General features: G+C 33.9%; 1 protein-coding gene across 1 annotated transcript in view; it reads left to right on the forward strand.

Annotated features, from left to right (window-relative positions):
• Positions 1-1513: 1513 nt before the first annotated feature.
• The window catches only part of LOC149804605 (protein-cysteine N-palmitoyltransferase HHAT-like), a 47655-nt gene continuing 31847 nt past the window's right edge, over positions 1514-17321 (forward strand). Inside the window, exons 1-3 of the mRNA XM_089942345.1 lie at positions 1514-1808; positions 5045-5222; positions 13456-13520. Coding sequence (XP_089798471.1) covers positions 5075-5222; positions 13456-13520 — 213 coding nt within the window. The 5' untranslated portion in view covers positions 1514-1808; positions 5045-5074. The remainder of the gene's footprint in view (positions 1809-5044; positions 5223-13455; positions 13521-17321) is intronic.

The following is a 17321-nucleotide window of genomic DNA, read 5'->3' on the forward strand; positions in this document are numbered from 1 at the left end:
TGCCAGGGTACTGGTCTAATGGATGTACTTGCACGAATTTTGAGGTTTGGTTCTTGTGTCTGAAATTGTTCTAAGATGAGCTAGGTTGCATTGGATGGAGAACTATGTGCTGCTTTAGTGTTAGTATGGTCTGTATCACAGAAGTAGGCCGCAGTTAAACATTGGCTGTCTTTCGTGTTAGGGCTAGGAAGAAAGCAGAGAAGAAGATCATTTTTGTTTTTGTTTTTTGTTTTAATATTATTTTTGTTGATTTCTGAGGATATATTTGGGATTTAAGAAGACGGGAACCTTTTGCTGAGTATTCCGGTCCCTAGTCGACGTATCAAAAGCGCCCGTCTGTCTATGTATATTAATCTGGTTTTCGAGAGTATTTGGGTGGGTTATGTATGTTTTACAGGTTGTTATTTTTAAGCTAGAGGGACACCCTTGTTGAGTAATCAGGTCCCCCAGGACATGTCAAGGGTGCCCATCTTCTAGTGGATTTTTTTTTTTTTTTTTTTTTTTTTTTTTTTTAAAGTTAGGTCGGGTTGTTTATTTTATGTTTTTAGGGTGTTTTATATTTTTTCTTTTAGCTTGGATTTGTCTAGGAATTTAATTATGTTTTGGTAGGTCATATTTATGTTCGGGTTATTATTTTTAAGCAAATCTGGGTAAGTGGTAGGGGATCCTATTTTTTCCGGGGGGGTGGGTGGGCGGGGCTTTTTGAAATTCCATTCTAGCTTCCTGATATTTTGAGCAGCTATTGAATATATGTGCCAGGTCTTCGATGGTTTTGCAGGGACAGCAAATGATATTAGCAGGGTTGGGTTCTAGATGTTTGCCAAAACTTCCTGCTAATTTTGTTTTTTCCGGTTACGATGCGATTGACAAATTTTTGGTCCAGGTTGTTCACTTTGGGTGGTTTGATGGACCTATTGGTTTCTTTTATACTGGAGTTGAGGTAGTGGAGTTCCAGTGCTCCTGCCATTTCTGGTTAATATAGCTTCTTGTTATGCTTTGGGCTTCTGTTATGCTAAATTTGAGTGGGGCATCTCAGTCTTAGTTAGTCATGTGCTGCTTTTTTTCACCTAGTAGCACAGATTTTAATCTATTTCGATACTATATTAAAAAAATATTTAGAACTATGTACTCGTTTCTAATCATAGAAATGCGGTGGTGCATGGAATTCGGGTGGACTTACATTAAATGTGTATGCATGAAAATCCAAAACAAAAAATATATTTGATTAAAGTCTGAATTGAGGTATGCATGTAATTTACGAGAAGCACATTTTACAAATATTCACCCAGTGACTGTGAATGCAGTTTACTGCTTCCTTCGTTTTGCTTAAGCGAATTAAATAAATAGTTTGTGGAGGAGAACTTCGTGTAAGTTTTCTTTTTCTTATATTTTCTTTTGCTTTCTTTTTCTTTCTTTCTTTTCTGCATTTCAAACATCACATTTTTTGAGACCAGAAGGAGTGTTATATATCCACTGAACTAACATTACAGCAGCAACAGATGAACGATGTGTCGGTAAGAGATTGGTTGAAATCAGTACTGATGGAATTAGTTCCCTTGCTGCTCTTAACTGCAACTTAAAAGATACTTTATATCGATGACAATATTTGATTGAAACCGTGGTTGCAAATGTCAAAGCTAGTTTTCTGAAGAAGAGCAATACCACTTAATTGACTGACATAAAATAAATCTCTTTCCGCAGGGGCTGCTGCAAACACGGTTGAAACGTCCGCACCCATCGAAACAACCCTATTTCCGATATGTTCGATCCAAATTACACTTTTGGTGTAATAGAACTTACAATAAAAAGTAAGTTGTAAAAGGCTAATTTAGGTAGCTTTAAAAATGGTATAGCAATTTATTATATGAATGGATTTTCCAATAGCGAATTTGCTTGTGATGCCCCATACCGGCTCGCTTTAGGTAACGGACATGAATAATGAATTAACAGGCTCGTTACAGGTTTTGCACAGACACACCCACACACAAATAAAAAAAATAAAAAAAATAAAGAAAAATAAAATATAAAACCCAACATATTTTTCAATTGAAATGCATCTTATAATCATAAAAATGCAAAGTATGAACTCTATCTTTAATGCTACTTGGCGTGATTTCATGACATGAAAGCAGTGGGGTGCTCAGTTCCCAAAATGCATTTTAACAGTTTTCATAAAAATATCGTCCCAATTTATTTCATGACAATGATTTTAGTATGTAACTTAAATAGTGCAGATATATTGTTTATAATTTCAGTTTTAATTAGGTAAAAGAATGAAAGATAAAGTAAGTAACACTTGTCAGCAGGTATCTGTTATCGTACAGTGTAAGGCATAGCACGTTATTTTTGTTTTAGTGCTATGTCTTACTTTCCAAGTAATGGGCTTGTGTATCGTGTTCCAATGTTGGTTGACATAGGAATGAGTAGTCAAAGTTTCAGGAATAACTCACATACTTGGCAGCCCATATCAATACTCTTCCACAAATTGATATGTAATAATATACTTACTGTGCTGTTTTTATCCTGGTGGAATCCAAATCTGACACTAGCAAATGGACGCATTTTCATGTTCCGTTAACATACATTTGAACTTGTTGAAATGCTATTTGTAGTTGAGGTGTACCCAGGTAGGTTCATGTAGGGGATATGTTTCTTGAACAAAACGAAACATTGCTTACAGTTCCAGTAGGCATAATATATTTTTATTCATTTCATTAAAGAATAATATTTCAACTTAACCCAATTTTGGCATTCCCAGCTTTCATCACTTTCCAGCCAGCTGAAATGTAGGCCAACGAAACTTGAAAACAGGTCCATTTCTTCTGTGAGAATTTGAATTTATTAGAGAAAAGACATCAGAGTAAGTAAAGTCTGTCAAAAACTTTATGACTTTACTTTGTAGAAAAGTGTCGTTATTTTAGTTGCCAGTTGTGTGAGATATTCCTGAAAATTTTACTTCTGTTACTATGTTAGTCGACATCAAAACACGCTACACTGCGCCGTTAGTTAGGCAGTAAGACTCTGATGCCCAAAACATAAATATCAGTGTTGAGGTCTTACATGTAGGACTACAGGCATCTGAGGAATACATGCACAGGGGTTCGTATTGTTGCTTATACAATGTACCTGTCATACATGTACTATATATTATTATATATGTAGTACATGTATGACTGATAGTTAAACTATTAGCAGTGCTACCAGCCCCTGTGAATACATGTAACCTCTTCTCTACCCCATAGTTATTTTTATGAAGTCTAACACAAACTGTTGATTTTCATTACAGCTGTTTCATGTGTGTTTATAAACTTGTTTCAGTAGAATATATCCATGCTTAAGTGCTACTAAAGCTAGAGAAATGAACAAGTATTTGTACAGTGATCACAATAAAAGGGAGATAATTCAGTGGACATTTTCTGTTACAGACAAGCAAATAAAGTAAACTGTTGGCAACATATTGAGATAAGAAAAAACCTTAGCAGGTGGCACATAAATTTTGTTTAAAAAATGGTTCGTCATCATCTGACTTTATCCGATGTAACTACTGCTTTACTCAGATTAAGTGTTCAAGTTGGTACCTTCAGTACAAAAATAAATATTGCTTGGATGGTATACATTTATATTTGTTGACATTTCAATCTGAAAGGAAGGCTTTTAATTGAGATGAATTGGAACTATGTGAAACAAACCAAATTACTGTTTACTCCATTTATTGTTTATATGTATTATTTTGGATGCAGCTTAAATGATGAAATTTGTACAGGTATGATCTTGCAGTGACACTGTTTCAGTTAAATAAATTGAATGCATTAATTTCCAGAGAAAAAACATGAACACAATTTCGTTTATCTCAATGAAAATCATCATATATACAAAATGACTTCATGAAAATTATAAAATGAGTTTCACACAATAATGCCAGTGACAGACATTGCAATAAATATGAGGTATAACTTGGTTTATGCACCAGTCATTTGCATATGACAGAAACAACCAAGTAGGAATCCTGAATCGAGGCTTCATATGATAAATAGAGTTTAATCAGAAATATGAAACATGCATGGATAAATTCAAAAGGTTTGGCACCTCAAGACCTTTCATGCTTTTGATTATTACTGCCTAAAATAAAAATTCAGAAATAAATCTTCTCAATAAAACTTATTTTTGAATCTATAAACTATTTAATAACATAAATATGTATCTGGATGTTCTTTCTGTCAGGTTGCAGTGTTTCAGCATTTCAGAATGTCCAAATTTATATAAAAATATGCCATGAAAGCAGACAACTGTTCTAGAACCTAAGCAGCAAGAGAAATCAGGGAGCTAGAAACAATTGTGTCCCCTGACAATCCTATATCTACTCATTGTGGCCTTGTTGACTAAGGCAGATAACTGCTACAAATTGGGGAATAATATAGCAAATTTACATCATATATGTATGACAAAATCGTATGCAAGTTGTACATTTGAAAGTGGTTCTTTTTAATAATGTTTCAATACACAGAGAAGATTATTTGGTATCTCGTAAAGAACAAATGAGATTTACAAAACAATTTTATAAGTTGCTGAATTTTGCCATCTTGCATCCCTTGAAAGCAGGAAGTCACTGTGTGATGTTATGTGATGCCTAATCAAATTGGTAACAGTAAAATATATAACATTTATGTTCCTAATTGTGCTCCAGTACATTTATACATTTATATGAGTAAAGTTTTGACTAATTTCTTAATGTTTAATTAAACTCCATTGGTGCACAACAGGGTTTAAAGTAGTAACATGGAAGAAATTATTTTCAAAATATTGGCCAGGTTTATTTTAACTAATTGATTGTTATTTAGTGATAATGAAGCATCTTGTAGCTTATTTTTTTAATTGTATACGTGTCAACATTATTATATTTCCTATCCCTAATGGTCATGCCTTGGAATAATTTTAATTTGAATATTTCTAAGTTCAGTTAAATCTTTGATGACATTTCATTATATATCCAAAATATTTAATTCATTTCTGAAATAGTTTTAAAAATCTGTTTTCTTTATGTTAGCCAATTGGAGCCCTGACAGGAAGTGATATAATGGTACCAATGGGTGGCAAGAAAAAGGGATCAATCTCAAGAAGGGCCTCAAGATATGTGATTCCAGCCCCAGAGAGATACTTTTATGCATCAGTGACAATTGGTGCAGTGTTTTACATCTGCTATTGCGTCTACAGAGACTCCATTAGTAAGTCATAACATCACTCTTTATCATAGACTTTTCATAAAATTTTGAGTTAATTTAGTAGAGCAATGAAATTAAAGAAAGTCATTTTGTTTTAAACCAATGATCCAGTGAAGTAAATATTTTTTCAATAATGATATGTCAGAAGATTGTATATTTTTGAAAATAGACTGCAGTGATTATTAGATGCCAAACTGAATGATGCTTAAAGAATATGGTCTTCACTGCATCATACATGGAGTTATATCTCCTGCCTTTGAAATGTACATGTAACAGATAGACTGTCTGGATTACTAAGCACTATTTGAGACATCATAATTATCATACAGGGTGGGGATGCAGTCAGATGATGATGCAGTTATGACTGCAAAATATGCATCTTAGTCGAATCATGCATTTTAATTTTGTGTTTGAAAATAAAACATTGATGGTTTGGCTGTTTCTGGCATTTTATGTGCAAATAACGGGATGGAGTTATGTTTACATCTGTGGTTGTATCCTTTGCATATTGCACGTGTTCATCAAATCAGACTGCCAGCCCAGCTAAAAGTTGCCTGTTGTGCCGTTCAAAGAGCATGGTACAGTAACATCCCTTTGAAGAGCGTGGTACTGTAACATCCCTTAGAAGAGCATGGTACAGTAAAAACCCATTTCAATAGCATGGTACAGTAAGATCCCTTAGAAGAGCATGGTACAGTAAGATCCCTTAGAAGAGCATGGTATAGTCATATCCCTTAGAAGAGCATGGTACAGTAACATCCCTTAGAAGAGCATGGTTCTGTAACATCCCTTAGAAGAGCATGGTATGGTAAAAACCCATTTCAAGAGCATGGTACAGTAAAATCCCTTCAAAGAGCATGGTACTGTAACATCCCTTAGAAGAGCATGGTACAGTAACATCCCTTAGAAGAGCATGGTACAGTAATATCCTTAGAAGAGCATAGTAAAGTAACATCCCTTAAAAGAGCATGGTACAGTAACAACCCTTAAATAAGCATGGTACAATAACATCACTTAGAAGAGCATGGTACTGCAACATTCTTTAGAAGAGCATGGTACCGTAACATGCCTTAGAAGAGCATGATACAGTAACATGCCTTAGAAAAGCATGCTACAGTAACATTCCTTAGAAGAGCATGGTACAGTAACATCCCTTAGAAGAGCATGGTACAGTAACATCCCTTAGAAGAGCATGGTACAGTAACATTCCTTAGAAGAACATGGAACAGTAACATCCCTTAGAAGAAGAGCATGGTACCGTAACATGCCTTGGAAAAGCATGGTACAGTAACATTCCTTAGAAGAGCATGGTTCTATAACATCCCTTAGAAGAGCATAGTATGGTAAAAACCCATTTCAGGAGCATGGTACAGTAACATCCCTTAGAAGAGCATGGTACAGTAACATCCCTTAGAAGAGCATGGTACAGTAACATCCCTTAGAAAAGCATGGTACTGTAACATCCTTTAGAAGAGCATGGTACCGTAACACCACTTAGAAGAGCATGGTACTGCAACATACTTTAGAAGAGCATGGTACAGTAACATCTCTTAGAAGAGCATGGTACTGTAACATCCCTTAGAAGAGCATGGTACTGTAACATCCTTTAGAAGAGCATGGTACAGTAACATGCCTTAGAAGAGCATGGTACAATAACAACCCTTAGAAGAGCATGGTACTGTAGCATCCCTTAGAAAAGCATGGTACTGTAACATCCTTTAGAAGAGCATGGTACCATAACATGCCTTAGAAGAGCATGGTACAGTAACATCCCTTAGAAGAGCATGGTACAGTAACATCCCTTAGAAGAGCATGGTACAATAATATCCCTTAGAAGAACACGGCACAGTACCATCCCTTAGAAGAACATGGTACTGTAACATATCTTAGAAGATTGGTACAAGTCTGTGCTCTTAAAATAAGTAACAGAAAGGAGTGAAAGACAACAAGCTTTGTAAAATGTTACAAATAATTTATTCCCTTATAATACAAAGTTAAAATGAGAAAAAAGAACTAAGGGATGTCACTGTACCATGCTGTTTTAAGGGATGTTACTTTACTATGCTCTTCTAAGGATGTTACTGTACCATGCTCTTCTAAGGGATGTTATTGATTTTTTCTTCTTTTATTGGCGACATTGTGGGCCATTTAAACTTGTATATACAACCATTGGTTTGGAGTGGAGAAATTCAGAGTCCCCGTGAAAGAAACCACAAACTTGATACAAAATGCAGTGAAATTTATCTATTGTTACATAAACAAATTCTTTGTTCATATTGACAAACCATCTTAACAGTGCATTGTTATATCATAATTTGCTTATGTTGAAATCTAGCACGAGTACTGTATGTTGCGAGATATCCATTTTTTTAATACATTTCTGGTAGCAGAGATAAACCAGATGAGGCATTACCTCATTATCTTTAATTGGATTTTCTGCCACTCGTTAGTAATTAACATAATTAAATAGACTGACATTTGTATTTGGGTGGAAAGTAAAATTCATCTTCTTTTCACTCAGAATTAAATCCTTCTGAACACTTGCATTATCTGTTGTAATCGTTGTCATCACACCAGAACACCTGCGTCTCTATTGATCGTTGACCCTTTTTTAAATTTCTGATGATTGAATGGAAGGCAGCATCACTTTGCAAAAATAAATGTAAAAAAACAACAACAAAAGACACCCACCCTCAATCTTATTTGTTGCACTATTCAATAGGCAGGAGGTACAGTATCTACAATTGATCAAACGACGGCCAATTCCTTTTTTTTAATGTACCCAGATAAAATAGTTTGCTGACGTTTCAAAGAAAACAGATTATCTTTGAAGCACCAATTGTTATGAAAACATACTAAGCAAAGGAAAAAAAATTCAGTCTCAATCATGCAGTACAATTATTTGGTGTTGCCACCACAATAAGAGACGGGTATTTGTTTGGTTCCCAAAGCTGTTCTTTAGCTGGGACTTCAATAACGCATGCACCCTTCATCAAAGAAAGCCACCTTCAATCTTCAATAAAAACAAAGAACCTTTCTTCAAAGGATGTCAGTACCAAACTTAAATAAAAGCAATGGAATCTGATGGATTGTTTTATTTTCCAATGTGACTGTAGTACATTTCCTGTGCCATGAAAGTTTCATTTCTGCAGGAAAAAAGTTTATGCTTATGAACGCTACCAATGGTGGCTAAAAACGCAAACTAACTTTTACCGACTTGGGAAGAAGTGAAAAGTGAATGTGCATCATTCGTTATGTGATTGTGCTATTTTTTCCCCACTGAATTCAGACCTATATGACCTGTGACAAAATTATTGAATATTTCAAATCTCTGTGTGTGCATATTTTTGATGGAATTGTCGATTTGATTATGTGATGAGATTCGCGAGTGAGTACACGGTGTTGATACTCTGTTCATGATATACATTAGACATACACATATAAACAGTATACACATACATGTACCAATGCGGGTCTCTGAATAAAGTAAAATATTATACATGCCTTCTCTGTTTTCACTACAGGAGTATTTCTCAGTTAATATGCATCAAGTTAAGATGGTAGCAGTGCCAATGAAGCACATATTTTTGTGCCAGCATTTATTACCTACCCACCCCCACAAGTTTTTTATGGTACATGCATAATTTTCTTCAGCTAACTGACCTGTTTGCTTATAACATGGTTCGGTCTATAACATGGCATGGTCAGGTTCTATGGCTCCCAACCACTGTGTTATAGTGGGGTCACACTGTATATATATATATATATATATATATATATATATATATATATATATATATATATATATATATATATATATATATATAAGTGTTTGTGTGTGGTAAAATGTTGATATATTGATACTCAGTGCACTTATTTTCCTATTGGTTTCAACATTTTTTTATTAACATTTTGTCTTATTTTGTCACAAGTTCTCTTCATTCAGATTTACACAACAAGAATACAGCAAAATAAATAAAAGGTAAAAATTGTGAAAAAGTTTAATGAACTAACAAGAAACAACCCTGGGATGAATTGAATTTTGAATGAAATGTCCTGTTATTAGTTACAAATTTATTTTTGGCCAAGCTGAACTTTTGTACATGAAGTTAAATATGGAGGCTGCTTTTTATTAATTTGTGTGTACAAGCATATTACCAAAAATATAATTTCTCTTATGAAAAACTTTTTTATTCTGGGTCACTGTGACGTAGATCTCTCTGATCTAGTCAATGAACAGGACAGGCATATAAATGTACACTGTTGCAGTGGACATTTAATCCATCCATGCTTTCTTCACCTTGTACCTGGCATATTTGTCATTCTGACAGTCCACTTGAAAATATGAGAGATTCTTCTTTTAAAAGATGAAACACATATAGGTGGGTTGATACAGGAAGAAAGAAGACATTGAAGCAGCTGGAACGTGATTGCACATGGACTATTCATTTAAAAAAACAATAAAGAATAAATGCAGTTATCTTTTCTTTTTCCTGAAAGCCACTTTACAGTCTTGTGTTTAACATGTTACAGGACAATGAAATACACATGCTGTTAGCCAATATACATCATCATGTTTAGTCTCAGTGTAGCATTTCTGCACCAGACATGCATGTATGCAACATATTTTCCCAAGATCTGAGCTAGAGCAATGATTCTCAACCTTTCCAAGTACATGTATATGAGGACCCCTTTTTAACTTCAAGCAAAATTTTACAGACCCCCACATGCTTATAATTATGCTTTTTGGCTCTGTTATAATGGAGAAAATACATACCCCTTGGAATAACCATGTGGCCCATTTGGAATAACCCTGCAGTCACGGAGGGGGGGGGGGGGGAGATGGCCCACAGGTTGGGAACCACTGAGCTAGAGTAATAGGCACAAGTTTTGATTTAAGGCATGCTTACTACATGCATTAATAAGAAGACCCTACTTTGCACGTGCTTCTGTATTACTATATTAACAGCTTCAAAAATACAGGGGCCTCGAGTGGTCTAAAGTGCTATCCGTTACGGATCACTGCCATCTCACCTCTGTCTGCGTGAGTTCGAGTCTCGAATTCAGCCAATGTGGGTATGTAAGAAAGATTGCCAGTAGCTTCTTGTGGGTTGGTGGTTCTTTCCGGGGGTTTTCCCGGGTTCTTCCTTGACCATTAATACTGGCCACCATGTATAGCCTTATGTGTGCTGAAAAATGGCGTTAAACCCTACAACAATAACAACATCAAAAATACACTTACAACTGCTGTTTTGGGCATCCAAGATGATTATGACTCAGTTGTGAGGGAAAGTCATGATAAAAACAGAACTTCAATATTTTGAGTAGGAGTTAAACTTGCTTACTTATTGAAAGTTGATTCAGATATGGTTTACCTTTGGTTACAGTAGATCTTCCAGTCCATGTGACACATACTTCAATACTTTGGTTACAGTAGATCTTCCAGTCCATGTGACACATACTTCAATACTTTGGTTACAGTAGATCTTCCAGTCCATGTGACACATACTTCAATACTTTGGTTACAGTAGATCTTCCAGTCCATGTGACACATACTTCAATACTTTGGTTACAGTAGATCTTCCAGTCCATGTGACACATGCTTCAATACTTTGGTTACAGTAGATCTTCCAGTCCATGTGACACATACTTCAATACTTTGGTTCTGAATTTTTTATATTTTCTGTTAAGTTGCTAGTGTTTTACTAAGTTATTATATTTTGAATGATGAGCCTGTTTATGATGTTGGCATGAATGCAAATAAAAAAACTATTAATGAATAATATGTATGAAAGCAATTATTTGGACAGGTTATAGCAATTAAAGCAATGCTGTGAAATAACAGAAACAGAGTCTCTTATTAGCCAAATAATGTAGAATCTTTGGGAACCAAAACCATGTTGAAAGTCACTAAATCTGAACTTAGAGTTAAAAGCAAAGTTAATACTGTTACAAGGTTAATCTAAGGTTAAATGCTTATAGGATATTACATGTACATGAATGCAGGAGATAAAAAATGGCTTGGGTCAGTTAATCGATACTGGACAGTTGTTAAACAGTAATTATAATGAAGGAACAAAATGTCCAGTTTAAGCCCTTGCTACTTGTAGTGGTCATACATAAACAAAATACAATTCATTCCATTTTTTGCAGTTCTTTTTTCTTTCCTTATCTAAATCTTCTTACTTGGCATAGCAGATTGCAATAATAATGATGGCTTCTTTCATCTACCAAGTGTTGATGAGAGAGAGAGAGAGAGAGAGAGAGAGAGAGAGAGAGTGAGAGAGAACTTTCATACTTGTATAGTTGCAATCTTGGACAAGGTTACCACAAAGTTTCTTTTTCACATTTAAGTATATTAGACAAGTTCAAAATATTGGAAACTTCAGACAAAAAACCTTGTAAAACTTTTATAATCTGCCAGCCATCTTGAGTAGCTACAATAACATGAATGCAAATTTAGGTTTTGCCCCTAAAGCGTCTAAAGCGCTCTCCATTACGGATCACTGGCATCTCACCCCAGTCTGCGTTGGTTCGAGTCTTGGATTCGGTTAATGTGGGTATGTGAGAAAGCTTTCCAGTAGCTTCTCATGGGTTGGTGGTTCTTTCCGGGGTTTTCATGGGTTCTTCCATCACCATTAATACTGGCAGCCATGTATAGCCTATCGTGTGCTGAAAAATGGCGTTAAACCCTACAACAACAACAACAACAACAACAACATTCTGTATTTGACAAATTCATGCTTTAATAAGTGTACATCCCTTATTTTGCTAAAAAATCATGAGATACTCCCTTGGTGGGCACGTTTCTAAACTTATTATTGGTGGAGGGGTGGCTGCTAAAACCTGCCCAGGACATCATGATTTTGTTGTAAATTACAACAATGCATGTCTGGTGTCGGTGTCTCTTTATCACTTAACATAAAACTTGCCCAGAACATAATGATTTTGTTTTAAATTACAACTATGTTGTTGTCTCTTCATCACTTAACATAAAAACCTGCCCAGGAAATCATAATTTTGTTGTAAACTACAACTTTGCCTGCCTGTTGTCTCTTCATCACTTAACCTAAAACCTCCTCAGGCCATCATGATTTTGTTGTAAGTTACAACTAGGCATGCCTGGTGTCTCTTCATCACTTAATATAAAACAAACCTTACTTATGCTTTATTTTGGTGCTACCATATTGGAATAGACAATGTGCCTCCAAATAGGAAATTCCCAGCATAGACAAAGGGAGCTTATTCTAACATGCACATATATGTTATGTTGATTTTTTTAATGGGATCTTTAGCGTAAGCTTATTATGATGGCTTTGACCTCAGATAATTTACAGTAATACTAATTTATTTAGTACATCATGTATGTATTGTGTAAATTTCAGTATGTAAACCAATAAATCATTTTCTCTGGGTCATCCTGGAGCAGCAGTTAATGGGAATGTGGACACCTATAAAATCTTCCAACTTTTCAGTGAAAATTTTGTGATTATCATTAATCCACTATCCAAAGCATAAACTCTCAACAGCAACAGCATTGACAGTGTTTTATTCATTTGTTTTGATAATTCTTAATTGTTGTGTATATTGTGTGCTTGACTTTTTTCTGTGATTGAGGCCAGTGGATAGTTTTTGCCTAGCTGACTTTTGTCATGGTTTAAGTACTAAACAAGACGTTTACTGGAAATGATGTTTATGAGTTAGTGGAATTTTCCATTAGAATTCCAGAACTTGTATATAAAGTGGTTAATAAATTGTTGATTACTGTTTTAGGATTACGCTATGGAATCATTTAGTTTTATTCAGATACAATATGAGTGGAATTATTATTTAAATTATTCATTGGAATTTTGTCCAAAAATTGGAATGGGTTTATTCAGGTATATGACCTTGTTATATTGCAGTCAAATTGTATTACTTCACTATTAATTATGTTTTGCACAAAAGTTTTGAAAAGGAATTAGTAAAACATTATATACCATTTTGAGGAAATATTTAAATAGAATATAATTTTCTGTTTAAAGAAAAACCTTTGAATGAATCCCAACTTTTACACTATCCCATCTATAAGTTTCTCAAAGTGGGTGTTGGGCTTACATTTTAGTATAATGTCCATAACTGAGCTGTTTATTGGCAAGATATTGAATTTGTAGGACTGTTTCTGTAATGTATATAATAAATGTGAAGATTTATGTCCTTTCTTATGAAAGCTTGCCTGTGTGTTTGTTTGTTTCAGGGTATGATGGGATCCTGAATATGTATGACTTTGAACAAGGCTGGCCATTACTTGGAAGAGAAAAGGTAAGGAAACAAATGATACTGACTGTGCTATATGTCTGCTCTGGATGGTGAGGGTAACAGTAAATTCACTTTTCACCACTGTAGGCCTGGGTTCAGTCCCTATGCAAGTATAACACAAATTCAGATCTAATAAGGTCAAGGTTTGGCTCCCAAATTTTTACAAATTCTTCACCTATTTCTCCTGATTTATTTTTGTCATTACTAAAAAATGTAAATGCCACAGTAAATATGAGATTTATTTATTGTTTAATAATGCAAGATGTATTGTATTCTTGAAGAAATTAAATTGTTAAATAAATATAGGTGTTACAGGTTTCTATTTGAAAATGTTCATTGTAAATCTGTTAATATGACATCACTGGATTTTTGTGTTATCTTGTTTTAAACATACCAGCTCTCAAAATATAAACTTATAATTGTTACTCTAATTTGCATGGAACTTTCAGCAATAGATATAATAATTATTCTTTGTGTTTGTCTTAAATGCATTGCATATATTTGTTGTTCTCTCCAGTGCAAAGAAAAGCACCACCCAAGTTTGCTTAATCAACCAGCATACACACCCATGCACCAAAAATACTGTTACTCAAATAAGTTTATCACACAAAGTGATGATTTAATTACTTTACCTATCTAATAAGGTAACTGCAAATCTTCAATATTAATCTCACAGTAAATGGATGCAATTCAGTTGCTTTATTTGCAAATAATAATTTTAAAAAATTGCAAAATAAAACCTGCCTTTATGCAAACGTGTTTGTCCATGTTGTTGGCCAGTCTTCCTTTGGACAATCAACTAGCAGCTGAAAGTGAATCAGTTCTTTGGTAAAGAGTAAACCCTTTCCCTGATGTCTGTCTCTAAATAACTGAAATGAGATATTTTGTGTATTACATCCAGTAGAAAACCACCCTAGTCATTGATTGTTTTTATATATTTAATAGATGCCGTTCTGGTGATTTATATATTTAATAGATGCCGTTCTGGTGATTTATATATTTAATAGATGCCGTTCTGGTGATTTATATATTTAATAGATGCCGTTCTGGTGATTTTTACATACATGTAGCCTCACTTCCTACTTCTTCATTGTACTATACCTTTTAAATTAACTCCTCAAATATAAATATGATCTCTATGTTTTGTCTTTCTTTTATATTTTTTGAACCCATCATATGCTTAATATTCGACTTGGTTCTTTTCATTTCTCTCAAATGTAGTCAGAAATTCAGATATCATTTTCTGGTCACTCTGATATACAAGGACTAAATGTTATCATCGTGCTAGGTTAAGTTAAAGATAAGATATTTATTGTCTTTCATCTTTTCAGTGGATATGACAATTATAAGTCACATGTTCAGTCACTGGGCACTTGATTTTGGTAGGAACCAGTGTAAGTTGAAGGAGTGGAGAGGTGTGTTGCTGTAGTCAAGTGTACTGCTCCTTGTTTTTGAAGTGTGTCAGTGCAAAGCCATAATTATCAACATATATTTAAGTTAATATTGGGCTCATTTAATTTATTCTTTCCTCTCTAATAGAATGGCTCTGTTTGTTGTAGATTTCTCATTATCTATGAAATCTAATAGTCACTCCAAAATTGGGTATACCTCTTGCTCAATAACTTGTGTGCATTGTCTTCCAAAACCATATATTGTACTATAGCCTCTTTCAGTAACCTCATTATCTGCCCTTTCTTTTCGAGCTCTTTAGTGTATGGAGGTTGTGAGAGAAGTATTTCCAATAGGAATTGCCACTGGTCAACATTCTGTATAATGCAAAATGCACATGATGATGAAATCCTTCTGGTAACCTTCCTTAATCAAACAAATCACTTAAAACTAAAATAAATAATTTGCACTGCATACTTTATTTCCATTGCGTTAAAGCTTTATACTATCCTAAAATTCTGCAATCAACATTATTTTTAATGTGATAGTTTCCATTTGCTTATGATGATTGCATACTTTCTCAGAAGGGCATGTTTCATACAATTATTATTGTCAGTTTTGAAAATTAACTCAATTTTCTGTTGTGCAATTCAAACAGATACATATGCATCTGATTATTAAAAACTTCTTTTGATTTTTTCAATGAAAAAAATTAAAAACAAAAATAATTTCCATTGCTTATATTATTTCCATTGCATTCCATTTTTTAATTGCATATTTTAGTCATACATATCTATTAGCCACTGATCATGTTTCACAATAGCTGGACCGTTTATCAGAGTTATTTTATGAACGATAAGCTGTATACTGTTTTATTTGTTGGCACTTGAAAGGCTTTAATGAGTTTCTGTATCCCCATAATGTGGGTGTTTGTTTTTCTGTAAAAAATCAAAAGGAATTTTGAAGAAACAAATCATTTATTATTTTTGTTCAGGGGTTGCTCATTGCTATTTGCATTTTTTTATTTTATGATGTACTCTCAATGTCGCTGGAGCTGGTCCCTTTGTTTTCCATCCTGGTATATTTCTTTATGACATATACTTCCTTCCTCAGACACTAGGTCTTGCAACTTGCTTTTGTATCATGTATGCTGTATTGTTTTAATCATGTGATATCATGTCTGTGTTAGGAATGACCATATTATATATTTTAATGAAACAACCATCAGCTTTGAAACTCAATATTTTTTCATTGTTCTGTAAGTAAAATATTGATGCCATTATTTTATTGCAAGTACTAGTGAAACATAACATCCTTGAGGAAAACTCTGAGTTCTGGAACTCCCTTCTCCATGATGAATTGTCTCTGTGAAACAAAGCTTTTTCTTAACTAAGTACTCATTTTGCTTGGTTGCTATGCCATCTTTGATCACATTTGTGAATGAGTATGCTAATTTAAGGTAGTTTAATTATATTACTTAGATAATAATATTTATAACAGTTTTCAATTGATTAATTGCAATGGGTGTATCTACCACATGACAGTGACTGTTCTTGTGCAGGTAGGATTGGCATGTCTTTAAACTTTCATTTTAATTCATCTCCGCTATTTTTCGATCTGATACAAAAGACATAATTAACATGTTAATACAAGCAGTTCTGGTTTTCACTGAATGTTACCATACAACAAATACTTCAGCAAGTTGGAGATCAGAACATGGTCAGCGCTTAATTTGGTTCTCCCAGAAACACATGTAGAAATAACTGAGACAGTAGATTGTCATTTTTCCTGTTTGGACACAAGAGGGCAGATTGCATTTATGATGATTAAACTGAAACGAAATTAGAACTAAAATTTAATTTAACAAGACTTTTTTATTTGTATTTATGTTTTAAGTATTTACACCGGTTGGTATTATCAACATTTTCACTGAGTGAAATTTTGTCAAATAATGTTATTTATACTTTCTGAAACTGATGTTTGGAATGAAAATTTAATAAAATATATGACTTTTTATAAAAAGTTAACAATTTCATCATGTTGATTCAAAATTTCTGGTACTGACTACTACTTTTGATAATAAAAGGTTTAATTTTTCCAAATTTGATAATGATTTTCTTTATGTTCAAGAAATTTGGGTCAATATTTTTCATATTTACTAGTTTTTAGAAAATGGGATCCATGACTGACCTTATATTATATGCGGGTATTGAGAGTCATCCAGGTTCGAGTTATTGAGCGAGTGGTGTATATTAGTCACAAGGTTCTTTTTACACATAAATGCAGTTTCACACCAGTTAAAATGGAAATCTACTGAGGTCATTACCAATATATGAGTTTCAAAATTGTGACAGTACAATTTTTGTGTTAGATACTCCAGAAAGTGCATTTTGGCCATTTAATTATGATTAAAGC

This window comes from Sinohyriopsis cumingii, chromosome 2, assembly GCF_028554795.1.
Source record: "Sinohyriopsis cumingii isolate HCF-2022 chromosome 2, ASM2855479v2, whole genome shotgun sequence".
In the NCBI taxonomy this organism is placed as follows: domain Eukaryota; kingdom Metazoa; phylum Mollusca; class Bivalvia; order Unionida; family Unionidae; genus Sinohyriopsis; species Sinohyriopsis cumingii.